Source organism: Thunnus thynnus, chromosome 8, assembly GCF_963924715.1.
Source record: "Thunnus thynnus chromosome 8, fThuThy2.1, whole genome shotgun sequence".
NCBI classification, from domain to species: domain Eukaryota; kingdom Metazoa; phylum Chordata; class Actinopteri; order Scombriformes; family Scombridae; genus Thunnus; species Thunnus thynnus.
The window spans coordinates 17,973,835-18,001,454 of record NC_089524.1 but is presented as its reverse complement, the minus strand read 5'-3'; the positions used below and the strand labels follow the sequence as shown (position 1 = coordinate 18,001,454).

Below are 27,620 nucleotides of genomic sequence, written 5' to 3'. Positions count from 1 at the left end.
GTCTTTCTGCTTCGCCTTGGAGGTAAATATAACCTGACCAGCATGCGTTCATGAACACGGATATGTTGCATCAGTGTATAATGATTCAGCGTCAGCAGGACTTTTCACTCTTTTAGTCAACATTTCTTAGGATTTTTTGTTTCTTTAAAATGTCCTCTTGACTTCCATCCAGTGCATGCTGGGATTGACACCAGCTCCCATTTATCCTCAAGCTATTAATCTTCCTCAATATCTATGAATTATCTAACAAACTATTCCTACAAGATAGCAGTGTCCACTTTTATTTCAAAGGTACCCTCCAGAGAATTTTTTTCTTTAGTTTTTTATTGAATTTTTCAGAACATACCACCTAAGGAAAAAAAACCAAAAACAAACAGGCCACTGAACAGACAGTGATATAAGGCAGTTATTTGGTTACAGTAATGTGGTGAGTATTAGTACCTGGCAACAGTTACAGATGTACTCCACCAAACCATCAGATTCTTGTCAGGGTTAGGCTGCTCTCTCGGGACATTTACCCACAAAAACTGTCCCATTGTTCTTTAACCATATCATTTTTCCAGTTCAATCTCCCCAGTATCTTTTCACATGCAACAGTCTCCATCATTTGTTCCTTCCACATTTTCAGTGTAGGAGCTTGAGGTTCTTTTTCAACATTCATCATCTTTTTCAGCACAGGTTATTGATACTCTAAATGTGAATTTACTTCCCTCCAGAGAAGTGCTCTACTTTGAATAATAATTTGAGTGTAATATGCTTTTTTCCACACAAAAAGTTCAATTATCTCGTTAAAATCCTTAAAACAACATCTCCTCCTTCTACCTCATTAAAAATGTGAAAATCTACGAACATGCAAAGATTTTTAATTTCAAAAGTTTAACTGCTGGACACAAGATGTCTCCTACTTCACTGAAAAGACTATTCTCAGTGTTTGTGCACTGGAAGTTTCAGGTTTCCACATCAAACTTGTGTAAACTGCATAGTGACCCAGGATTGACTCCAAACTGTGATGTCACAAATCAGGCTCGTAGGTACACGCCTTAGAGTCAGATTTTCGGTAAGAACAGAGAAACTCCTTCTTCAGCAGATGAAATGTGAAAACAGCCATCTAGTGTCAAATTGTGCACATACATCATTCTGCACAGTGAAACTCAAACACACAACACATTTTTCAGCGGAGGGCGATTTTAATATCTGAAATTTGTCTAGCAAACTATTCCTACAAGCATGGCAGCGCCCATTTTCAGTTTAAGGTAACTATATACTTTAAAATAACTGTAAGAGTAATTGCGTCACCAAGCCGTCATCCTCTTCATACTGAGTGTTACAACATGTTTGTCACAAATAACAATATGTTATTTTAGAAATAAATTCTGTCCCTTTAATAGAAATACTACTCCATCTCCCATCCTCCATGCCCCCATATGCTCACCCTCCCACTCAGCAGCTCTCTACCTCATACTCCAGCTCAGTCTCTCTCTCTCTCCATTTACTGCTCCTCCTAGCAGCATCTACACTCAGCTGAAAGGAAGAACTGAAACCACAGCGCTCCGTTAGACTCATAATCCATGCTGTTCAGGACGTACACAGAAAACGCCCACTTCCTCTGCTACTCATCTGCACTGGAAAAAGGTATGAAAGCTTGAATTATTTTTTTTTTTAAATGTGTAGTTGTAGGTGTGCGTTTTGTTCGGTGTTTCATCTGGATTCATTCATCACTACAATCATTGCCAGGGTGGATATGATATCAAAATAACTGTTTCTTTTTAGCAAAATGTCCCTGTAAAGCACAAATAAGCACATTCCTACACTATGTAAAATATTTCTTACACAAAGCATCAGAATAATTGTGTTTCCTGCTCTGAAATCTGCACCAGAAGCATAATTTGGATTAAAACGGTGATGGGTGTGGAGCCAAAATTGGCATGTAAGCCATCACTGAAATAACAGAGGGAACACTGTTGACTGGTATTTTGATTGTGAGCCTGTCAAACGGATCTCTTATGTCAGGCATCAAGGGTTGTGTTTGGTTTTTAGGTAACTTGGAGGTAATACCTCGGTCTTATCGTGTGGTGTGAACCTGTGGTGCACCAAAATGTCAAGTCAAACTAATTGTGGGCTCACGGTAATAAATTAATGATCATCTGGTATCATAGTGTTGCAGCTGTGACAGGAGGCGTTTGAAAAAGGTGGCATTAGCACATCAGGGTTGTTCCTCACTTCCTTTAAATTTTTCCCCATACATGACTCGTGTGATTCACTTCTTGGGAAACTCAGAGCATGTTAGTTCATGCTTCGTGTTGCTTGTTGCAGTGTCTGGGATTCCCCTGGACTAAAACAACTCTCACTTCTTCTCTTTGCACATTTCCTCTGCAGCTTCTCCCTGAAATCAAAAGCTGAGCCTCAGGCCTACTCATTCTGCACTTAATTGACTTTTTCATTGACATTTTAGTCATGTAACGAATGAATTTGTTGAGAGGGGCAACCTATAATACAGATGTTTCAGCAATTAACATTTTAGATGTTGCATTGTGAGTCAGAGAATTGTCTTTTTGGATATTAGATACTGCTCTCTAATTCTATATTTCTAATATTCAATTTTAACACACATGTCAGTGACATGTAAATTCTTATTCATGAAAGTAGCCCTGAGAATTCAGACATTCAGACCCCAAATTTAATATTATCACCAATTATTTAATGTTATCATCTCTATTTCTCTTATCTGTTCTATATGTTTTGTGCAGGTTTTATGTGTTAGTGAGACCAATAAAGACCATTCTGTACTTCGGTGGATGATTTGATTTTATTCTATCTGAAAAAAGGACACAAACAGGAATTTAAGTTTTTAATCACATTATTTGAATACTTTATTTGATAGTGTATAAGGTATTGCTGTGATAATTATCATGAATTGGTCCATATGATCCCCCTCTACTCCAAAATGGACAGCATCTCACTTCTCTGTTGCATGCGTATGTGTGTTTTGTCCCCTGTTGTATTCATTTGGTTAGCAACAATACTTGGCCTTTGCCATCAGCAAACCCTGACTCCACAATCGGTGTCCCGCTTGTCGATAGTGTGACTCCAACACAACATGAGAGGCATTATCACCGAAACGATGAGGGCACTTCACCAAGCTGCTGCTGTGACAGTCTCTCATGGGCCAACAATAGCACTGAGATTAGACAAGAAGCTGACACGGGGACAGAATAAACTGCTGCTAGTTACACTCTGGACTTAAACACGATCTGAAGTGATCACATCGGAGGACCTATGCATGAATGACATTGTGGATCCTTGTTACATGACCAACAAGAGATCTACAGGGAATGGTGTTAGATGATGTGCCAGATCTTTTTTTTTCTTTGGTTCCAATTGGGTAAGATGCAGTGAAAGTAAAGCACCACATTCTGATTTCAATGCAGCAGAGAAAGATTTTGCTTTTTGGAGACTTTGTGGCAGAATATTTGCAATGTGTTCACATCTAAACACACCACACATGCATATAAAATAATGCAAAAATTCCTAATCTGGGAAAAATCTTCCTAATCTGTGTGATCTATGAAGAGACAGTTCAGAGCAGTGTTTGACTCAAGATGGTTTATTTAAATTGTACCAGTCAAGCCCAAGTGTGCCAGTTAGCAAGTAAAACCCTGAAACTGTCAACATCTATTTTCCTCATCACACACACACACACACACACACACACACACACAGAGAGAGAGAGAGAGAGAGAGAGAGAGAGAGAGAGAGAGAGGGAGAAGTGGTGGTGAGCCCAGCAAGGCACGCATATTTTAAGTCACTTTGCACTCTTCAAGAGGGCCCTTTTTTCAATAATCCATTATGCATAGCAGCTCTGGCTCTCCCTGGTATTTCTCCTACCTTCTTGACGTCAGTTGCCATTTGTGAGGGTTACCCTGGCAACGGCCAGCCTCCCCGGGAGATGTCTGGTGGATAAGACGGCCCTGATAAAGCCTTTTAAGGTTCTACTGTTGCTACACCTTTTAATTGCCTTTGATACAGTGGAAGTATTACATGGAGGTTGTCGGGGCGTGTCACCACATGTGGGCAAAAAAAAAAAAAAAAGGGAACGTGCGGATAAAAATAGGCGTTAAGAAGCTGCTTCAGATTGACATCCCATTATCTCCAGTTGATTCCCCACGTAGCGGGCTGATTTTTGAGCAGTCCTGTGAAACTGAATTGGACATGATAGATCTATTTTTGACCACGTTTTGCTCCACTCCTCCATTACACAAGAGGTACACCCCTGTTAACAATGTGACATTGTAGTGATCAGATAATATGTAAAGACTAGATACAGCATGCGGCTCTTCGTGACAGCTAGGAACAATGTAAGGATGTAATTATGAGATAGTATGAAAAGATCAAATATCATCCAAGTTACTCATGTAAGCCATTAAACCATAAATTATCTCTGGCACGCAAACTTGTCCATGCACATTATTGATTGTTATAGTACATTCAAATTTATTATTGCAGCAGAGGCCATAGTGATTTTACATCTATGCAAAGCATCAGATGGCATACAGTAGAAGGAAGGAAATTACTGCACACAAAGGCCAACCTGTTGTTAGTTTTGGGAACGATTATTACCCAGTAAGGAAAGGGATACTATGAGGTCAGCTCCTGACATTTCTCCCAAGTCCTGAAACCACCCGCACATTCAAATCATTTCATCCAGCTGATTGACTGTTACTGTAACACTGACAACGGTTGCTGGGCTCTACCCATGCCGGATTTGCATTGATGCAAAAATGTGTCATATGTGGGCAGCAATTCAGTTTAGATACTGTACACGGTACCTGTTCCAGGCTCCAGGAGGCTATTTATAGCTTCACCAACATGTGTGTCTTTCTTTTTTTTTCCAGACACCAGGCTATTGATGTGCTATTTTTATAGTGTCAATTTGCTCCCTCCCTCTCCTTTTGGTTGCCAAGCAATGGGCCAAGGGACCTGATTGGCCAAGGATGTGCTTTTGGACACCCTGACTCTGATTCTCAGCTGGCTAATGAATTCTGTCTTTTTGCTCACAAGAGGCAGAAAGCAAAAGAGTTGACTTCTTCTTATGTATCATGTATCTTATGTATTTTTTAAATTTTATTTCTGCTACTAAATTGAGTTTTTACGCAAAGCCAGTGTATGACCATATTTGAGTTATAGTCGCACTGCAGTTGCATGATTTATATGTACCTTGTGTAATGATTAATACATTTGTTGAGCAACGTCAGACATGACCTGACAGAAAGCTGTGGCTGATCCATGATTACATCAACCTCAAGTTTTTGCCATGTCTTGTTTTAGTGTCATTGTTCATCCATCATGCTAAACATTTAGCAATAACAGTGAAACCATTCGGATATCTTGATTATTGTGAAAATTTAAGGACTTTTTGTCCCCAATATGAGAGCAGATTTGTGGTTATGATTTAGTGCGCATCACCCAACTTCTCTAAATTATATGTGAGGATATTCAGCCATATTGTAACCATAGTATAGTCAAATAAGACTATTTCTCATTTAAAGGAAAACTGCCCATCAAAATATGAGCACATTGTTGTATTTAATAATCTTTTATAATTTAATAATCGTCTATTTCCTGGCTGCACTAATATCATTGAAAAAGAAAAAAAACAATCACAGCTGCACTAATGACAAACCAACTACAACATATGTCTCTGGTTTCATGCTAATTGTAATCCTCATAATGTGTTTGGGGGGGAAATTGGTCTGACACACCTAAACTACTGCTGTGTGTGAATTCAATTAGACTTAATCTGACCCCATGCCACTCCGAAAGGAAACCAAGGGCTGGGCAACTTTCATCTTCCCTCCATTGATTATGGCTCGTGCAGAGATATGGAAAAGCCTATCCCACCGCTCCCTTTCATTGGCCCCATTAAAAATTCATCCTGTCCTAATGGAGAGAGATCCTTTTCAATGAGCCCACTGCAGCCAACTGCGGTGTGTCGGGGTGAGACTTGGCACAGCTGTCTCCTGGCATAATCCAAACCTTACAGCTTTAAGTTTTGATTTCAGATGTGTTTTTTTTATTATATTATATTATATAAGCTTCAGTGATGTATCAACAGAAAAAAAATGTGTAGTAAATTCATACTTCATGTCAATTGGTACAATGAGATGATTTGTTACAATCATATTAGAGCTGAATCTAACAAGAATTTTCTTTATTAATTCATTTGCTGTTTCTTTTCTTCATTTATTGTGCAAATAAGAGATCCATGAGTCCATGGTGATGTCTTGAAATGTATTGTTTTGTCCAACCAATAGTTCAAAACCCAAAGATTAGGATATTTAAAAAAAAAAATCTGAAAATATTCACAGTTGAGTTAAACAACTATAACATTTCAATTGCAACTAATGATTATTTTTTTATTGATTAAACTGATGATTAATTGTTTGGTTTATTTAAAAAAATTCCAGAAAACAGTGGAAATGCCCATTAAAATTTAAAAGAGCACAAGGTGCCATCTTTAAGTTAGTTGCCAACAGTCAAAAAGGAAAAAAAAAGATATAAAACAAAGAATAAAAGATGAAAAAATCCTCATATTTGAGAAGTAGGAACCAAATATTTTTTTGTTTGACAAATGTCTGATCATCAAAACTGCTGCTGGTGTCCTTCTGTTGATGGACTATTAAAATGCCTAATCATTTCAGCTCTAAAGCTCGTAGGCACATGTAGACTTACTTTACGTTTTGCTCATCACAGTTTCATAATATATGCACATTGGGTAGGTGGAGGTGGGGGGTTGCAGCTATTTTAGCACGTCGTTTAAATAAAGTGTTATATATATTTATGAATTGTTTCTATGTGCAAAATAAACATAGAAATGAAACATCTATGATGCTCACAGGTCACAAAGCAAAGTCACAGTTAGTAACAGATTCATAGAGTAAACACTGTACTTTCCTCCCCTCCAGCTATAATACCAGTTGATACTGTAGTTTCAAGACTCTCCTGTTTTTTTCGGTGTATTGATGTTTGTACAAATCAGAGACTGGCTTTACAGACCTGAGGTGAAGTGCATTTGAATCACTACTGTTTCAGTCTTTATAGGTTTAATATTTGTTTCCTGTATCCCATTCGGTTCCTTTTTGTTGAGGGGGCTGACGGACTGTACCATTCTGCCTGCAGGTGACACAACCAACTACAGACATATTTCCTAAGCTGGAGAAAAGGTTTTTACTTGGTAAAATGAGTACCGACCTACATACAAAGAGATTTAGTAAAGACTCTCTATTTTATAATGTGTTACACTTGTTAGAAAATGAAACTTATGGCTGTATTGAGCACCGTGCACCCCTCAGCGTAGGCTGTTGCCATGTTCCCACTTTCATGGGTGTGGTGATTAGCTTGCTTGGTGAAAATTTTAGTCAAATCCGACCCGAGTTTGCGCTCGCTTCTGACCCTGTAAACCGATTAAATTGTCTTAAAATTAACACGGCTCCCTTTTGCGCTTTCTCTCACAGCTGGGACCATGGTTGTGGTGTGAAAACGGAGCAGTGTGACACGGATTTGAACGGACGGACAGAGCCTGTTTCAGGTAAGGAAGGACGTGTTGTCAGTCTTAATATTTTGGTGCCTTTTGGGCTATTTCCTGCTTTGCCCACGGCGGGGTTTTATTTTCTTTTATATTGAGGGTGAGGTGCAAATAAACGCCCATGAGCCTGACATATGCACGGTGCTCTGAGCAGCAATGAAGCTCTTGACATAACTGTTCCCCTGCTATATACCATCTCAATGCTGTTTTTTCTCCCTCTAAGCTAAGATTTCCTCTGCTGGAAATTCACTGCCGTCCAAACGCGGCCTTTTACAGGCTGTCAAATGACTCTCAGGCGGAACTGTAGGGCCAAAACCTTTTTTTTTTTTTTTACTAACGGGCACACATTCATCTGTGCCCGCTACATACACCAGTTTTCTTATTTGCGGTTGCACGATAACCCTGCGCAGCTGTTTTTTTTTTTTCCATTTCTATTAAATATACATTACAGTCCGCCTCGTGACGGGGCGCGCGGCTCATGCAATTTGTTGCTTGTATCAGAAACTTCTCTTGACTCATATGAATTCATGAAGATGGTTATACATTTTAATTTCACAGTTGTACCACAGTGTCTGTGTCTCCAGATGATGTAGATGGAGGTTTCCTGTCTTGGCTGATTGTTGTTGACAGTCAGTAGGTGGATGTTGCTGCTGAGCAATAAAAGCTGCAGTTTGTAAAAGTTAAACATGTTCAATGTCAGTCTGGTTATATTTACCTGCAGGTTTTGGTGTATTTGTTTCTTATAATACGCCCATTTGATTAATATTTAAAGGTGGGTGATTGGGTGCTTATATGTCATAATCACATTATGGTGGCCAAACAGATAAAATGCATTTATATTCAAATAAGTTTATAAAGTTATCACTAGAGCTGCAACAGTTAGTCAATTAATTGATTAGTTTCCAACTGTTTTGATAATCTATTAATCGTTTTGAGTCATTTTTTTTAAGACAAAAAGTCAAAATTCTCTGACTCTAGCTTCTTAAATGTGAATATTTTTTGTTTTTTTAGTCTTTGATGACAGTTAACTGAATATCTTTGGGCTGTGGACAAAACAAGACTTTTAGAAACAGTGATCGACTGTTTTCACCATTTTCTGACATTTTATGGACCGAACGACTAATCGATTAATCAAGAAGGTAATCAACAGGTTAATCGATAATGAAAATAATCATTAAGTGATAACTAGGGCTTCATATAACTGTGAAGCAAAGGAAAAGGCAACATTTAAGATATTTCACCATCTGGTGACCAAGACTATACTGTATGTAGTCTTTGCAATTGGAGCTGAAACCATGAGTTGATCAATTGATTTGTGAATCAACAGAAAATTACTCAGCAATGATTTTGATAATTGATTAATCGTATGAGTCAATCATCGAGCTGTAATGCAAAACACTCTCTGATTCCAGCTTCTCCGATGTGAGGATTTGATGCTTTTGTCTGTTTTATGTCATTGTAAAGTGAATATATTCAGGTTTTGTTAGACAAGACAAGCAGTTTGAAGAATGACACTTTTCATCACTTTCAGACCATTTATAGACAACATGATTAGACCATTAATTTAAAAAAAAAAAAGACAGATTATTCAATATTCAAAATAATTGTTTGTTGCAGCCCAAAAGCCGGGAAAAGACAACATTTAAAATATCTAACCTAAATAAGAAAACAAAGCCAATATGTAGTCTTCACATCGCTGGGCGATAACATAATCAATATATCAATATTATCATACGGTTTTCAGTTGAATTGAATCGTAATGATGCTCATACCATGTTATCATATTGCAAAGTCACCAAATAAATTATTCTGGACAAATTGTAATTGAAAACCAGCAAAATGAAACATTATAGTTTTTGTTTTGCATTTGTTGTGAGCAAAATTGTTAAAGACGATTTATTACAGTGGACATAAAATTTAATATTTGATGTTATTTTACATACGTTTGCCGTATTGTGATTTATATTGATATCTGAAAAATATTAGTATTAGTGTCATTGATATAAATATACCAATTTCAACGGTATCTCTCAGCCCTGCATCTGGCTGCCCTAGTTTTTTAGCTGTATGTTACTAAGCTTTGTACCACACCTCAGAGAAACCAACCTGTGGTAACTGTAAAATAACAACTGACTTCCTAAACTACAACCGCATCTTTATTGGCTCCCATAACAGACTCGACTAGACTGAACTTTGTCTTAAAAAGCTCCATCTGAAAATGTTGTAGTTTTCATTATGAATTATTTATGACTGCATTATGTGTAATTCTGTAGCTGTCCAGTGTAGGTGGGATGAAACCTGCGATCAAAGTAGGTCATCAGTCATCACACATTCATTCACCGTGTTCCTGTCTGCTCAGTGTAATCGTGAGCAAAATCATTTTTCTGTTTAAAGGGAACCAACAAAAACACCTCCATAGTTTTTTTTTGGAGATTATCATGCCAGATATTCGCTAAACAGTTTTGTATTTGCTGTAATAACTCATTACTCATAAAGGATATGATTTGAATATGCATCAGCTGAGCAGAAGGAGGATGCGGCTTCTCTTACCTTACTGGAAATTCACCAGGTATTTCCTCCATTCTCTGGATGTTTTGAATAGTCAATGGGTCACCTGAACAAGTTTACACCTGGTGGAGCCCGCTGAGATGCCTCCAGATTTCACTTTCACACACCAAAACCTGAGTGAGTTTCTTGCTTATATTCCCATGAAGGGTAGACAACCATGGCTCCTGAAATTGGCTCTCAGACAGAAACTGTGGTTAAGATGAGGTGTAGTGTCGTTACCGTTTTTTTAAATACACGTCAAACTGAGTCATCTGATGAATAGCTGAGCATCTATGCCATCTTTCAACAGTGGTTATCGTGAATTTTAAAATGTACACAGTTGATGATGAATCATGTAGAAGCTCATATTGGGTCAAGAAAAAGGAAAAAAGAGAAGACCATGCGCCTTTAGATAGTACATTTATCACAAATTCAACACATCGTAACACTTAAGAACAAAGTTGGTCTGAACCTGCGAAATATTCAAGTCAGGGACGGAGCAAAATATCTGAATTTAAGTTTTGTAATTATCTATTGTAAATTAAATACTTGTATTCAACTTACTGAATGTAATTTTGATGATGATAAATAGCACCAAAAATTACTGTAAATCTATATAAAAACCTGTATGAAGCGTTCACAGTGGGCCGCGGTGCAAGAATGTGTTGAGACCTGGCTGCTCATAATTCCTTAACTTCCGGACCATTTCATGTTGATGGGCCCCCGTGGCTTCGTCAGCCCTGCTGGTCCGGGTGCAGCTGCACTGCCTGCACCTCCCGCTGCTCAGTTAACCAGCGTTTCTACCAGACAAAGGCAGATGTGGATGACTTTCTACTGTCTGTGTGTGATCCAGAAGGAGCACAAGGTCTCACTGATAACACAAAATATGTCGATGAGCGTCATGATCTCATTCATGTTTGATTCGATGTGAATTGTCTCCAGTTTTGATGAATTGAAACTCTACAGTTCATGAACATGAACCATCACTGAAGGGACAGTGTCTCCTGTAACAAATATTATTGTGACTAAGCTGCATTATGGGAACCTGAGACCATAGAGACTTGTGACCTTATTATTCATAAAATAAAGAATAACAAAGTGACTAGTAAACGGAAAATTTCATTAGAAGTGAGTAGTAAATGAAAGTGAAAGTTTGCATTCCAGCGTGTCACAGTTTATAGACAGAATGTCTTTTACAGTCATTGTTAATTTGGATTAAAACTGAGTAATAAAGATGAGCATCAGCAGTCTGCTTCATATGGACAGCTGAGACAAAATAATGCATACGCTGTAAAATTAGTGATTAAAGTGTGCAGCACATTCATACTTCACACTGCATGCGTTAATATAATACGCTAGTCAAAAAAGCATTTAATTTATATTATGTATGCAAAAATGTGTTATTATTAAGGCAATTTTTCATATTTTCTGTTTCATTTAGGGCTGAAATTTAAGATCATTTTCATTATTGATAAATCTGTTGACTATCTTCTCGATTCATCCACTAATTTTCGACGGAGTGACAGCCCAAGATGAAGTATTCAGATATTCTTCTTTTGTTGGACCAACACCCAAAGATATTTAGTTTACAGTTATATAAAATGGAAAAAAAAAACAACCACACCTCACAATAGAGAAGCCGGAACCAAAGATGATGCATATTTTATCGAAATAGTCACTGATTTAATTTCTTTTGATTGACTAATAAAGAATCAACAAGCGCTGCAGCTCTAGTTTCATTGTTTTGTTTCCTTGTGTTTTTTCTGTTCATTTGATCCTGTGTTTTGAAACCCTTTGTAGTCTTGTTTCGATGGGTTTTAAATTAAATCACAATTACATTTCTGAAGTTTGATGATGATAATGATGATGATTATTGAGATATCACTGCTGATGTTGTGTGAGTGGTAGATTATTAAATTAAAGACACTTTCGACGTAATAGATGACCGGAGCCGTGTATAATGTATAAGAGTAGCTGCTCTGTTGTTTTTTTGGTGAATTGTGCTTCTTCTTCACCAGTATTTTCATTCCCATGTGTAAATGCTGGTGGAGCAGACGCAGATGAATGACAAAGGACGTATCTATGTCCATTTCTGTCTAACTGATGAATGAGATTTATAGAAAGAGAATTAAGTTGATGCAGAGCTTTCTAAATGTGATGCAAAGACTGTGAATGCATATTTCTGCCTCCGTGCATACACAGAATTTCATGCATTTCTCCCACTGTTCCCAGTTCAGACACAGTGTTCTCCTTCTGGCTTTAGCATAAGGCTGAACAGGTCGGATGGGTGGCTGGTCGGTCAGTTGGTGTCAGAACGGCAGAGCAGTAGCTATTGTGGCGTCTCATGGCGGGGCTAGACCCCTCAGAGACCCGACGGTGGCGGTGCCAAGCATCACTATCTACTGTAGCTGGCAGCCGTATCCTGAACAATGGGCAGCTCCAACACACAGCTCCGCCTTTGTCGCCCCTGATCCTGTGCCATCCTCTGGGCCTGCGTTTGCCCGGCTGGCTGGCTGCATGAGTCAAATCACAGAACTGGAGAAAAGACACAAAGACACACACACACTGCTCACTGGGGTTTACAAGTATAAACTATTAAAGGAAAACTTAATGTAGTCCTGTTAGAGGTACCAATATCTGTATGACAGCTTATTTCTGTTGTTGTTGATATGTGGTTATATAGTTATGAGTGAAAACCTGTTTTGGTTTCTAAATGAGTGACTAATATTAAGTATCCACATGTGAGCAAGACAGCAATTCATGTGCCACTCCCACAAATCTGTGCACCAGCCTGCCTAAAATCACAGGTGTTAGTGTTAACCAGATAATGATGGGAAAGCACGCTAACACAGGATGTTTTTCAACGTCATCTACCATCATACCTCCGTTATTTCTCACCTTATCTCTCTTGCGTGCTCCGTTGGATTTCATGACACACACCTCAGGCTGGAAATATTGATTGAAAATATTTAGACGAGCGTAGAAGGTCATATCGGGTATTTTGGTAGTCCACAAGGCACTCTGTGTGACGTGGCAGATTTCAGGGGCGTACAGTATAATGGATCCATGGCAGTCATAGAGCACTACCACATCACAAGCGAGCTGACGCTCAGAGCCTCTCTTCAGGGGGGTTGCGTCAGCCGGAGGAGAGAGTGACGTCACTACTGGCAGCTGAAAGCATTGCAACGCTCGCTGTCCCTGATGCCTCGTTACTGTCAAAGACCTCCTTGGCTGAGACAAGAGTCCATGATGAGCAGTCCAAGGCATCTTGTGTCAGAGCAATGGCCAAAACCAATTGAATTGGGAATCTGAAAGAATAACGTTCTATCCAGATAAATGTGAGCAGCATGAATGTCCAATCATTGTCTTAGGTGTGTAAAATACTGCCTTTTCTTTTTCTTTTGTGGTGAGAAAGTATCTGGGCCACATGTACGAATAGCAATGGTTTTAAAGCCTCTGCAAAAAAATCACAAAAAGCACAAACATCCTCCTCTTTACATTAACATGATTTCCTGTGGAGAGGAAGGGCTGGACTCGGTCTAATTGTTGAATTATAGAAAATGGAACTGAAAATTTAATCTCGGAGGGTTAGACTTCTGGACAGCAGACTGTAAAACAGCCTGGAAAATGAAGGGGGGTTGGTGGGGGGCGCGGTCCAAACATTTCTGAGGAGTGTCTAAGTGCTTTGTGACCCACATTCAGGCTCCCCAAGGTAAAGGAAGTGGCAACTTGCACATACACACACACTTACACACAGTTGCACACACACACACATGCATGCAGAGATGCTTAATCTGACACAGACACACAGTTAAATAAACGCTCACATACTGTACACACACACACACACAGATAAATGTATGCACATATGTTCTCTTTCTCACTTGGACATATTTTCTAATAAACCATCAGGAGCCACACACACACACACACACACACACACACACACACACAGACACACACACACGTACGTTCTGAGCTCTTTGGGGTGGGTCGAGCAAATAGCGCAATGCAACAACACAAAAGGCTGATTGAGTCAGGAAAGGTCAGAGCCTGGCTCAGATGGCCTTTTGAACCAGACTGGGGGTGTTTGAAGAGCTAGGCCACCCTCCGGGTCTCCCCGCCCATCCCCACCCATCCCCACCCTTTGCTGCACCCTCCTCTTTGGTCTGAACCCAAACAGGATACCTATGTTTGTTTGATGGGAGTGCTCCCAACTTCCCATCCTTCGCTCTCCATCTGTCTGTTGAACTGATAGTATTTCTGTCTCTCTGTCTTGCAGGTGTCAGCTGGTAAAGTGTGTGTGTGTGTGCGTGTGAGAGTGTGTGGGCGTGTGTGTGAGTGAGTGAGTGAGTGTGTGTTTGTGTGCGTGCTGGCACGTGTGTTTTCCCAGCCCAGTCATTATTTGCAGTGGAGTGTGGCCTGAACACATCTGAGGGACAATGAGCGAGCTGGAACAGTTGCGGCAGGAAGCCGAGCAACTACGCAATCAGATCCGGGTACGGCAACATTTTGTGTACACGTGTTTGTTTATGTTGACTTGTGTGAACATCACATGTGAGCCACTGTCTGCTCACTGTAAGCCGTGACTCACACTGTTTCAGATGAGACAGTGACGCACTCGGCATATAACTTGTCAATCAACCACCTCCACTCTCTTGCAGAAATTGGATTCGGGGAATTGATCTATAAATGTCAGTTGCTGCTGTGTGATTATTCTGTGATCACTGAGATATTCAGTTTCTGTGATTGGTAATAACTTATGGCACATGTTTAGACCCCTTTTTAAGAGACAGTTTACATCACTTACTTTTAAAGTTCGTCTTCTTGTTTCATTACTTGTGTGTGTCTGTGAAGTAATTGCATACGTTACATTTAGATATGCAGTGATTGATGTCTGAATTTGTTGCTGGTCAATGTGATTGTTAAGGTTTTTGTTTTGTTGCAGGATGCCAGGAAAGCCTGCAGTGACTCCACTCTGTCACAGGTAAGTGATTTCCTGTCTATGTACAAACTATTGCCTAAAGAATTAAGGGTCTTTTTCCTGTGTAGTAGTGTAAATTTCCATGGTGACATGGCTGTATTTTTGCACAAGAAGGGAGTGTTCAAAGTTACTGTAAATGGCCTAAATCATGTGAAAGACTTATTTATAACAAATTGAGGTTGCAGATGTTCACAAGGCAAAACACCTGGGCAAGCCAACCCAAAACATCTATACTGAGAAAACCACAAATTAAACTTTGAACCATTAATGATTAATATAGTCTGTTGAGTTTTATAACAGTTTTAGCCACATGTTTACAGTTCTGAAGCCATATAAGACAATATTACTTATGAATACCAAAGAAAAATACAGTTGTAACAAAAGGCCACTCATTGCCCTCAGTGTAAGTTTTAATTGACTAAAAAGACACTAGAAATCTTGTCCAATCTTCCTTCAGCTGGTCAATATTTACAAACATATGTTGTCACTGAATCCATTTAAATATTTCACTGATATTATAGAGCAATATAAGCGGCACTTTTCATTATTGAGTGGTGTTTTTGCTGCCTCAGCTAGTGTCCAGCGGTGTTTGTGATGAGTGTATATGGGCTATGAGTGTCACCGCTGACGCTTCTTCCTGTGTTTTGGCAGATCACAGCTGGTCTGGACTCAGTGGGCCGGATACAGATGCGGACGCGACGCACTCTAAGGGGCCACCTGGCCAAGATCTATGCAATGCACTGGGGGAGCGACTCCAGGTAGTGTACAGTAGTTATTCTACAGACAATACAAATAATAACTTGGGAGCAGAATAGGAAATTAACCATTTTTTCCACTGAGTTTTTGGGTTTTTTTTGTCCTTTTTGGCCTGATTGACATATTTTTTTGTTTTATATTTACGGGCATTTCTTTAAATTGGCAAATTAACAGACAATTTGTACCATTAAGACAAGACTGAATGTTTTTCCCCAATTTCTGGAAAGTGTTGGGAAGCCTTATAGAGAAAAGTGTTACACAAAAATGCAAACAGGGTAAAAAGCGCTAAGTGCAGCTTATAATAATTTATAAATTTATGAGTATTTTATAAACTTTGAAGGTCATTCTCCCCCCTGTGCCTGTGTTAAATTCTTGTGCTGCAAGCAGACTGATTTTAGAATTTGTGACTGCCAGAGACAGCACAGCGACTGTTAACACTGCTGCTATAACTGTCGAGATCTATGCCAGGAATGGGCAATAAAATGCCACGGAGGGCTTGACAGTCTGCAGGTTTTCATTCCATCCGAACATGAACACACCTTCAGCTGGAGCGTAGGAATTAAACAATAAAACCACCAGACTGGTATCGGTTTAATCTTTGTCTTGACTTAAATTCTTACATTATTATTGATATAAGGAACCAATGCTAAGAAATACCACCAACACTGGTACAAAGGAGTTAACAGCAGTGGCTATCACTGGTTTTAAAAGCTTTTCTTTCTCTGTATTTAATATGTTTGTGTCTTTATCTTTCTCTCTGTCCATCTGTCTCCCAATGCAATGCACTGGGGCAGTGACGGCAGTCCCAGGTGTGGGGTTATACTACTACTAGTACCACTACCACTTTTACTACTACTGCTACTACTACTACTACTCTACTAATATGACTAATACCACCATAACTGACACTACTGCCACCTACACTACTACATCTGTCTAAGCGCTAGCACTGTTTTACACCCTCACTCTGATCACAGTAATGGTATTGGCTCGGCACAGAGACAAGCAGCCACCACAGCTTATTTAATATTTCCTTAAAGATGCAGTTTGTAAAATCTAAAAGTCTGACAGCTTTCCAAATGTGACGACACTTTGAAATGAATCATAGTGAATCTGTGTCCAGATTGGACAGCAACTGTGGCTGCACATGTCGAGTTGCCACTAAATTAAGATTTACAAACTGCTTTTTTAACTGTTTGCTGCAATTATGAGCACCAAGAATTATCAGTTAAGATTGTGTTTTTCCTGTAGTATGCATGCAGTGCACTGATCCTTATTCATTGGAAATGAACTGGAATATGACGTAGTAATTCTGTTTTCCAGTCCTACTTATAATATTTTGTACAGTCAGAGAAAATGTAGATCATACATTTCTGATATGTCTGAGCAAATTCTCTCTTTTTCACCACTAAAACTTGAGTTTGTCTCTTTTGTTATTTAGCTGAATACTTGTATCACCTGCAGCTGGTGAAGTACGAGCTGTTCAATCCTGATTATTGTGTTGTGTGTGTGTGTGTGTGTGTGTGTGTGTATTGGTGTGAATGTGCCTACCACCCTCTGGGTGACCCTGCAGGAGGCCAGTGTTTATTTTGTATATATCCACTGACATTTGAGCGTGGTGGCTCTCCCCTTGATTGTATCGTAGCACCATCAAACCACTTCCTGTCCCTGGAGAGACAGAAACACCCAGTCAGGGTTGGAGGGGAGGGGTTTTTGGTTTTTAGCTGTTTCTGCATCTGCACCACTCACAACCTTCAATCTGTCCCCCTCCCCACCCCCCCTTTTTTTTTGCTCTGCCTCTTTTCTGTTTTTACTTCTCGTTCGTCCCTTTCTGCTGCCCCTCCTCATCTTCTTTCTAGTGCTTTCCTAACCCCTCAGGCTTCCACCTCCCACCCGACAGTAGGGATTTTTACATAACTGGGGTAATGAATATTACATGGAGTGGGACATTAAAAGTGGCTTCCCAGGATGAGGAGACTTAACACCAAGAGAGGGAGAAAGAGGGAAGATGGAGGGAAACGGGGCCTGGGAGAGAGAAGTAGGGAGCTCACACTGAAGACAGAGCACCATGTACTCATTCAGACAGTGTAGCGTAGAAGTCTGTAAGGTGGCTGGCTCTCATTGCTTTAAATGAACCAGGTGCATGTACTGTAGATCATGTTGGTTTTTCATTATGTGAGCCTTGTCTCATGTTGCTGTTCTTTCTGCTGGTTTCCAGACTACTTGTCAGTGCCTCGCAAGATGGAAAGCTAATCATCTGGGACAGCTACACGACAAATAAGGTTAGAATAATGACAGTCAACGACAGAATGTGTCAAATGTGAAAGCACAATCACATTTAAATTCAGCTGAGAGTTAAAACAATGTGTACAAGAAGTCAATAACACCTTATTGTTTATTTGTGGTCATCATCTCGCCCAGATTTCACTAAATCTGCTCTTTGACTTCTGGGTTTGGGGGGATGTCAACTGTCCAGATGTCTTTTTTTTTTTTTTTTAGAGTACAGGCTGGAATTAGGCAAATTTATTTATTCATTTTATTTTCCAGTGTGTTACCAGCATCTCTCCGCCCACTTAAACACAGTAACATTGCAAATTTGTCTTCAGTGAGTAAGTCTGTCACCTGTGCTCACCAGTGGAAGCTGTCTGGTTTCTCTGAGCTTCCTTTTGCATTATAAAATGAATCTGGCTGGTAAAATGGCGAAAGTGACCACTGGCTTATGTATTTTAAGATTATTATATCATTGATGCCACAGGATGGAAATCAGTTTAATGTCAAAAACATCCAGGAAAATATCACACAGGCTTATTACAAGGCAAATTCTGAGAATGCACATAAAGGATTTTTCTATCACCTAAAAATAGTGAAATATTTATCTGAAAACAAAATATGTGGCCACTGATAACACAAGGTACAGATGACTTCTTGTCTTTTTTTTTTTTTTTAACTGTATCAGAGATATCCTATCCTTTGTACAAATGTATGTTTCGACACACACCACCACAGACTGTCTTATGCTGTCCTATTGCACTAAATGTTAAGTTCTGTTGTTTTTGCATCATCTGCTCCATGATGTAATTATGTTTCCATGTTGGTTATTGACATTTTGCAACAGTGCCACCCAGAAATATGGTGGAATTTGTCCTTCACTATGTCTGAAGTACACAGCACCACTCTGAATTTTGGATTTAAACAAATTAATGGAACTTTGCATTAAAGCCTTTAACCTTAATTAACCTTAAAGCTCAACATTAATTCCTCTGTTGTATTTTCTAAAAAAAAAAAAAAACTCGTCCTCAGATGCATGCCATCCCGCTGCGCTCTTCCTGGGTGATGACATGCGCCTACGCCCCCTCTGGGAACTATGTGGCCTGCGGAGGCCTGGACAACATCTGCTCCATATACAGCCTGAAGACCCGTGAGGGCAATGTGCGCGTCACCCGAGAACTACCCGGACACACAGGTAGGCACAGAGCCAGCCACAAAACAATGCAAATAAAAGCTCATCTTTGGCTGGACTTTTTATTTAATATATTTATTGCCGACGGGCACTTAGAGTCTCACTCTTAAGTCAAATAAAGAATGGTATCATTGTTACTTACCTTGATCAGTGTGATGATGATGTCTCTGCCTGCAATGTATGCAGAAATATGGAAAATAGTCAGTTCCATTTGTAGGAAAATGCTGTAGTGCTGCGTCCTTTTATTGGCAGCTACAGTGCTGGATGAACATGCCTGCTTAAAACAATATTTCAAAGAATGTAGGTCCAATTCTCAACTCATCTTTATTTCAAATAACAGAAGAATGTGGATGGGTGGGCGTAGCTGAGCAAAACAAGTGAAAAAACATCACTCATGGTTACAACTTTACATAAGGCAACATTGTGGAGAAGGATTAACTACTCACATGGCGTAAGACCACTTTGTAAGTAGTTAAAGAGCTGAGGTACTAACGAGGCAGGGCAGAGCTCTCCTTATCTAATGTTGAACCTTTTTTATTATCTCCAGGTTATTTGTCCTGCTGTCGTTTCTTGGATGACAACCAGATACTGACCAGCTCTGGAGACACCACCTGGTGAGTAACGACTCTCTGCTCCCCTCTGCACAGCTTAAAGAATCAAGTTTTTTTTCGTGTGTTGACGATAGAAATATTCAGTTGATACTCTTGTTTCCATGCTACAGAACAGAACCTGAGTGACTGAAGATGCTCGTCTACATTACATTAAAATGTCAAGACTTGCTCTCCAGTATTCATCTTCTACTGTCACTGACTTCCTCTCATGTTGCTGAATGTCCTTTGTGCAGATTTAGCATAACACTTTGCTTTGAGCCATTGTTTTAATGTGTGAGAGTAGATTAATATGGCAGAGCAGGCAAAAAAGTCAGTCATCCAGGGTCATAATTTGATTGAGGTGTATTCAGATACTGTACATGATCAGAAAATGCAGTTAATATCAATGGTAATAAATAAATAAAAGCAGTTATCGTCTCTTTCATGTTTACAACCTTCCTGTGCTCTGTACTTCCCAGCTGTGCCTATCTGGGACACTTCACTCATACCTAAACACTACTCTCTCTCTTGCAGTGCATTGTGGGACATAGAGACAGGCCAGCAGGCCACCAGTTTCACTGGCCACACAGGTGATGTGATGAGTTTGTCTTTAAGCCCGGACTTCAAGACCTTTGTGTCAGGAGCTTGCGACGCCACCTCCAAGCTGTGGGACATTCGTGACGGCATGTGCAGGCAATCTTTCACCGGGCACGTGTCCGACATCAATGCCGTCACTGTGAGTACACACACACACACACACACACAGCAGTAAAGAGGAGGATTGAAGATCGATTATGACTCAATATTGCTTTATTCTTGAAAATTTGACCAGTTCCTTAAGATTTTTTGTTTTTGTTTTACAGCATTGTGCTCATTGATATGCACTTTTTTCTCTTTACTGTTTCTTTAGCTTTTCTGTGTCACAGAATTGTCTTCATTTGTTTTGCAAAGAAGCAATTGCTGTTTTAGCTAACTTCCAGAAACTTTGTCTATTTATTCCAAACAAAGATGTTCCTGCTGTAATTATAAAAAGCATTATTTCTATTATTGAAATATTACTCTTGTCAAAGTGCTTCATTAGAGCAGGTCTGAAACCCTCTGATGGTCCTTTAGGCTCTGAGACAGACAAGAAGCATCTTTTAATTAATCTCTTTCTCCCCAGATGCCCCGCCTCTGTGCCTCAAAAACGCAATATCATTTTAAAATTTTTCTTGCATCTTCTTCATTTTACTTTTTTCTCCTGCAGTTTTTCCCCAATGGGAATGCCTTTGGCACAGGCTCAGATGACGCCACCTGCAGGCTGTTTGACCTGCGTGCTGACCAGGAGCTGATGATGTACAGCCATGACAACATCATCTGTGGCATCACCTCCGTGGCTTTCTCCAAGAGCGGCCGCCTGTTGCTGGCCGGCTACGACGACTTCAACTGCAACGTCTGGGACACTCTGAAAGGCGAGCGCGCAGGTAAGTGACAACTGAAGCCTTATTTTATTTTATTTTATTTTATTGTTTTGTTTTGTTTTGTTTTTTGTAATTTTAAGTTACAGATGTGAGGAGACTTTCTTGGTTTAAAGAATAATTTAGCATAATTTTTAAATTCACTACCTCAGTGGAAGCAACTGGCTAAAATAAGGATTAGAAACTTTACAAAAGCCGTAATATTCAGTGAAGTAATTGATGACATCAGATTAGTCAGCTAGTGTTTGTATTTTTTATTTTTTATTTTTTATTTTTTTAAAGTGTGTTGTTCTCGGTGTGTGCTTTTTTTACTACTGCACATAGTGAGAGAAATGCACCTAAATGCACCACTTATTTGTAACATGAACACTAACTTGTCAGGATAAAAAAGTCTGTTTCATGAGGAATGAAAGTCAATATATAAACTGTTAAATCATTTAGTCAGTTTCCTCCCTAGTGTGAATTCAGGGTAAAGACACAGCCCCAAAAACAGACTGTTGGGGTACAAAATTTTAGCAAATAAAGTCTTGCCTGTGCAACTGCTTATGTTACAAAGCTTAAGACTTTGCTGCCTAATTAATAATTTTACACATCATGATTTTCAGTGATGTTTGAATTTCTCTTGACTTTAGCTGCGGGTTGCAGAGTTTTTTGTAATCAGCCTCTGACTGGTTTATTGTCGTTGACATCCAGGTGTGCTAGCGGGCCACGACAACAGAGTGAGCTGCTTAGGTGTGACAGAAGACGGCATGGCCGTGGCCACTGGCTCCTGGGACAGTTTCCTCCGGATCTGGAACTAAACAAACCTCTTCCCTGTTGTACTCAATCACTGCCCGCCAACTTCCTCCCCCCCCTCCCCCCCCCGCTACCCCCCATCCAACGTATCCCGACTCATCTGCTGAGCTGAACCTGAAGGGGTGTACACTGTGTCAGCCGAAATCCTCTCAACTCACCCCCAGTTCTCCTCTCTCCGCTGGCGACCTGCCCACCTGTGAGAAACTACCAACTCTTTCTACCTTACCAAGTGACATTTTTTTTCACCCAGCTATTACACAGCAACAAAAATAAGAACTTTTCACTAGAGTTGTCCAATCAAAAATAAAAATAAGAGGTGAGTTACGAAAAACTGAAGGAAAAAAAATTGAAGATTTTGCCCTTATACCAGTTTTCTTCTAGGGGGCGATAAAGAGCACCTGTTACTTTGACTAACAAGCAAGATGACCGTCAGTGTGTAATATGTAAATGTAAATATAAAGACAGTATATATGTATAGCATTATGTGTGTATATATGCATTATATATGCATATATAATGTGTATGTATATATTTTTGTAGTTTATTTCCCACCCTTGAATTTTTTTTTTTTATGATTTTTGGGGGTTTTATGTTTTATTTCAAATGTATATATTCACATTACTACACAACATAATGCTAGACCTGGGTAAAGTAGTCAATCCTAAGCATTTGTTTCATCCAATGTGAGTACAAGATCAGACAATTCACACACACAAATATCGTTTTACTCTAAAAACTTTTTAATGTCGGGTATTTGCTGATTTAGTTAAGCCCTTCAACAAAAGAGGACATAAGACGTAAGCAGTTGCGAAAAAAACGGATTTTTTCCAACTAAATTCACTTTCCTCTTTTGAATCTGTGTATGTTTGTGTGTATTATGGTCACAGGCAGTGGGTATAACTCAGACATCCTGTACCTACAAATTTTGCGTTCATGTGAATGATGGCTATGATGGTGACTTTTTTTTTTTTTCTTTTAAACAAAAACAACCCCAGTTGTTCCTCACCACAGTCTCTTCTTTTGTAAGGAAACCGTCACACTGTTGTGTTTGTGTATAGTGAGAAAGCTTCAAAACCAACAAGGGGTGAATTATGTTTTTAGTCTGGATTCAGCTTTAGCTCCAACGTAGGCTAAGATAGAAAACTTTCTGTTAATGGAGGCCATGCTTTACTCAAGTGGACTGTGGTTTCAAGTCATTGGATGCTGAATATCTGAATATCTGAAGACCACAGCCATTTCATGCAAATCAACAGCTGTGTGATATGATTGATAACCCAATAATGGTCCGAAACAGAGGTTTTGCATCATAATATCCCCGTCTCCTGCAGCCTATAGAATCTACTCTTCTCCTTAAAGTTGAGATGAAGATCTCAAGTTGCCTGTATAAATGACACTGATGGAGGGCAAAGTGAAGAGAGACACGTTCTCCGAAAGCAGAAGCCGTCCTCTACCTGTGAGCTTGTAACGGCACAGAGGCCAGTATGGACAAATGGGAGGATATTAAAGGAGCAGTGGCTTCATGTCAGGACCATAAAGGACTGCAGTGACTCTGTGAGTGGCCTCTGAGGACTGGACAAAAGCTGGAGGGAGAGAGAGAGAGAGAGAGAGAGAGAGAGATGTCTGTCAGAGCTCACCATGTCATTTTTACCTTTTTTTGTTTTTAAAAATGAAGGATCAACGAGTCCTTTTTGTTGTCAGCGAGGTGTCAACTGAGTGACTGCATGGAACTGAAATCATGTCCACCACTCCAAAGTCACACCAGTGCCACCACAAGCCTGTAAAAAAAGAAAAACAAAAAAAAAGAAGGAAAAAAAAGAAAAAAGATTTTTTTTAAAAGGTTTAACACTTTCAGTGATTTCTTTCTTTCCTCACCAAAAACAAGTTATGAACTGTTAAATATTGCTAGTGAAGAAAGTACACTTGGTAGACAGAAATGTACACTTAGTAGAGAGCTAGGAACGCACTCACAAACTGTAGTACAAATGTAAACCATCGAGCACATGTGACTTATTTACCCATAGAGGTGGTATTTCTGATTTTGAGTATTTTCTCATCACGCATCTTCCTTTTTTTTTTTTTTTTTTTTTTTGGTTCCTCTCTAAAAGCTTAATTTTTTTTGAAAAATAATACACATTACGTGTGTGAGTTGGACCTATCCATCAGCTGTCTCAGGTGCCTATCTCTAAATAAACACATTTGACCCACATGGGCTGGATAAGGAGGGTTTGTGCCCCTGTGAGATGTGGCACTTTTGTGTCTCCATTCTGCCTTACGATACCATTCATAATAGAAGGTAATACTAGCATCGACTACAGTAATGTTTTACTCTTACTATTCCTTTTTACACAACGATCAATAAGAAATATTGCAAATTTTCTTTTCTTTTTCCCAATAGAAGCACATTCTGATACTAGTGAACACTAAAAAGCATGCTTACAGAAAACCACCACGACCACATGCAGCTCCATAAAGCTTCTTGAAGCAAATGTTTTACATCACTTTTTATACAATTCTGCTTTCTACTACTACCGTACAGTTTGTAGTATTTATTAAGGTTCAATCAGCTAACAATGAAGCCCCTCTTTTGCATACCGTGACTCTATAGTGACCTTTTTTTTTTTCTTTTTTTTTTTTTAAGAAATGTTTTAGCTGCTTCTACCTGGCTTTGCATTAATGAATCCATTTTGAGCGAATGTTAAAAATAACAGTTATAGTTTTTAGCCTGAGAATATCTTTGAGGTGTGTAGGATGTGATATGTATTGCATATCAGTGTTGAGGTGTGTGTTGGGAAGGGAAGGGAATTGGGAGGGAGGGGGGGGGGGGAGGGGGTGATTTGCTGATGTATGTGGATAACATATAGATCTAAGTGTTACTTCCTCATTTGTGCCAATGTTATCCACAGACCCTGAGCTGTGAACTGAAAACTAGTCAATGTGACAAAAAAAAACAAACAAACATGTATGCTCACTTAACTCAAGTGCCAGCCTCCTCCATCTCCATTGAATAAGGTCACATCAGTATCTGATTTTGTAGCCAATCGGTTGTCTGATCAAACAGGTTGACTGCTTAATGTCTGAAGATGGGCTTTTGTATCCCAAAGCGTTATTAAGTTGACAGTGCTTATTAGACCGCGAGTTTCTATTTCAGTCAGTGGACGTAGGAGTTCATGTGTGCCCAGATAAAGATGACAAAATGATGGACTGACAGTAAAGGAGTAGTTCGACATTTTGGGAAACACTGGCGCACATTCGTCATGTCAGTTATAGACAGGACTTTAGCCTAGCAACTAGTTTAGAACAAAAGGGTGAAAAGGGAGACGGTTAGCTGCATACCAGCACCTCTAAAACAAACGATTTAACATGTTGTTTGTTTAATCCTTACAAAAAAAAAAAAAACGAAGTGTAAAAACAGCAATTATGTGTGGGACTATTTCTTGACCAAGACCAGTTGCCAGGCAACCGAGCAAGAACTTGTCAGTTACATAGTTCCCCAGTAAAATGGGGAATTGTTTCTTTCGCACGTATGAAATAAACAAGATATGTCGTATTAATTAGTAAGCTTTAGAGGTGATAGTAGGCTAATTTTGCTACTACTGGACAGAGTCACACTCTGCTGTTTTCCCCTGTTTCCAATCTTTGTGTTAAACTAAGTTAAGCAGCTGGCGGAGTGATATCAAACATCTCATTAAGCTCCACCAGAAAGCGAAGAAGCCTATTAACCAAAATGTCCAACTATTTCCTTAAATCAACCCTGTTTTCACTTTTCAATCCATCGTGAACTGTGTGAAATTTAAAAAAAAAAACAACAAAAAACCATAGCCCTTAACAGCTGAGAAAGGGGGTTGTCTGTATCTCTGGCAGTGATGTTCAGCAGGCAACCATTTACTCGCCCCTGTGTGTAATTCAGCAGTATTAGCAGCTGGATCCTGGAGTAGTGCCTGTGCAGTTCACTCATCTTTAGTAGTGCAGTAGACTCATTAATCAGAAAGGTGCTTGACTTCATTTAATTTCACGTTATTATTGTATTTACCTGAAGTCTCCTCCGGTTTATTCCTTTAACACTCATCCTACCAACATATTAAACATACAAGGACTACCGACTGGGGTCCCAAATAAACTACTGTAAGAAACAACGATCATAGCAAAATGTTAACTTATTTCTTCTCTAAACATTATTAGTTATGTAATAAATATCACCCGCAAAAAAAGAGTATAAAGTTACAGTTAATTTGCATATTGTGTAAAATGAATATATATACTTTTATTTACTACAAATTGCAGCTTTTATCCCAAGTACAGTCTTTCCACAACGCCTTCAAAATGACTGACAGAGTGCTCCTACCCCCCTGATAGTACAGATAGATAGATACTACACAGGCGGAATTGGGTGCTTTTGATATATTGAATTGAATTTTAAATATGTTGGTATTTTTAAGAAGCACTAATTAAAACAGAAGCGGAAAATGATATGAAGTCATTGGGAACAAATTGACAAAGTTATGAAAAATTTGAATGATAGAATAAAGCACCTGTGAGATAAAAAGTAAACTTCTGGGGTCTGCGGGGACCCCGGTCGGTAGGATTAAGGTTAACTACACATGAAGTACCAGAACCTGAATCAGTGACCTGTTTTAATCCTTGGAGTAGTAACTTCACGCATGTTTTGCAGTAGTATTTTGGCATTTTTGTCAACCACAGTGCCAACGTCTAACTTCAAAGAGCAAATGTGAAAATGTAACTGTTCAGGCAGTATTTTTGAGGACTGTATTTGCACGACGACCCTCCGATGTTGTCCCTGAATATGAAAGAATTGTTTTAAGTTTCTGATTAACTTTTTTTTTTTTTTTTTTTTTTTTTTTTTTTTTAAATGCAGCGACATCACACCACATGAACTGGTTACGTCACCACCGTCACCACCATCACCACCACAGCACCACAGCACCATCACAAATAAATGCACTGCCCTATTGACTCTACAACCTACTGTTCTGACATTTTAGTTTTTAATTTTTGCTTTGATTTTCGTTTATTTATTGTTTCATGTTTTAAGCCAGTAAAGACCAGGGACTTGGTGCCATGATAATTCTCTTACAGTGCTATTGTGTGAAATTATAATCACTTGTTATGGAATAATTTTTATAGTCTTTTTCACACCAGACCTTTTTTTTGTATTTGTACAGTGGCTTGGTGATACTGATATGTTGCCATGAGTTATTGTAACCAATAAAAAAAGCTTTTAACCAAGAATACCAATCCTGGCTGAATTATTGGAGTTGTATAAGGAATGTAAAGTATTAATCCTTTAAAAATGTTCACGTTTAATAAACAAGGAGTTAATTATTAGGAAAATACAAGTGTAAAAAAAAAAGTTCAATCAAAATGTGAACTGTATTTATATTCGAGTCGCCTTATTAATATCCACTGATGTTAGATTTCTTTATGGTTTTGC

General features: G+C 39.1%; 1 protein-coding gene across 3 annotated transcripts; it reads left to right on the top strand.

The window, feature by feature from the left end:
• Positions 1-1,430: 1,430 nt before the first annotated feature.
• LOC137187734 (guanine nucleotide-binding protein subunit beta-4) lies at positions 1,431-27,418 on the top strand. Of its 3 annotated transcripts, none has more exons than XM_067596859.1 (11): positions 1,431-1,632; positions 7,512-7,585; positions 14,412-14,628; positions 15,078-15,116; positions 15,765-15,871; positions 18,088-18,151; positions 19,170-19,332; positions 19,877-19,943; positions 20,454-20,655; positions 21,166-21,382; positions 22,070-27,418. In XM_067596859.1, exons 3-11 carry the CDS (start codon positions 14,572-14,574, stop codon positions 22,174-22,176), a joined length of 1,023 nt encoding a protein of 340 aa, XP_067452960.1. In that variant the 5' UTR covers positions 1,431-1,632; positions 7,512-7,585; positions 14,412-14,571; the 3' UTR covers positions 22,177-27,418. The 3 variants fall into 3 exon arrangements, with proteins under 3 accessions (XP_067452960.1, XP_067452962.1, XP_067452961.1); XM_067596861.1 differs by having other exon boundaries at positions 7,512-7,599; positions 14,428-14,628; XM_067596860.1 differs by lacking the exon at positions 1,431-1,632 and having other exon boundaries at positions 7,372-7,599; positions 14,428-14,628.
• The last annotated feature ends 202 nt before the right edge of the window (positions 27,419-27,620 follow it).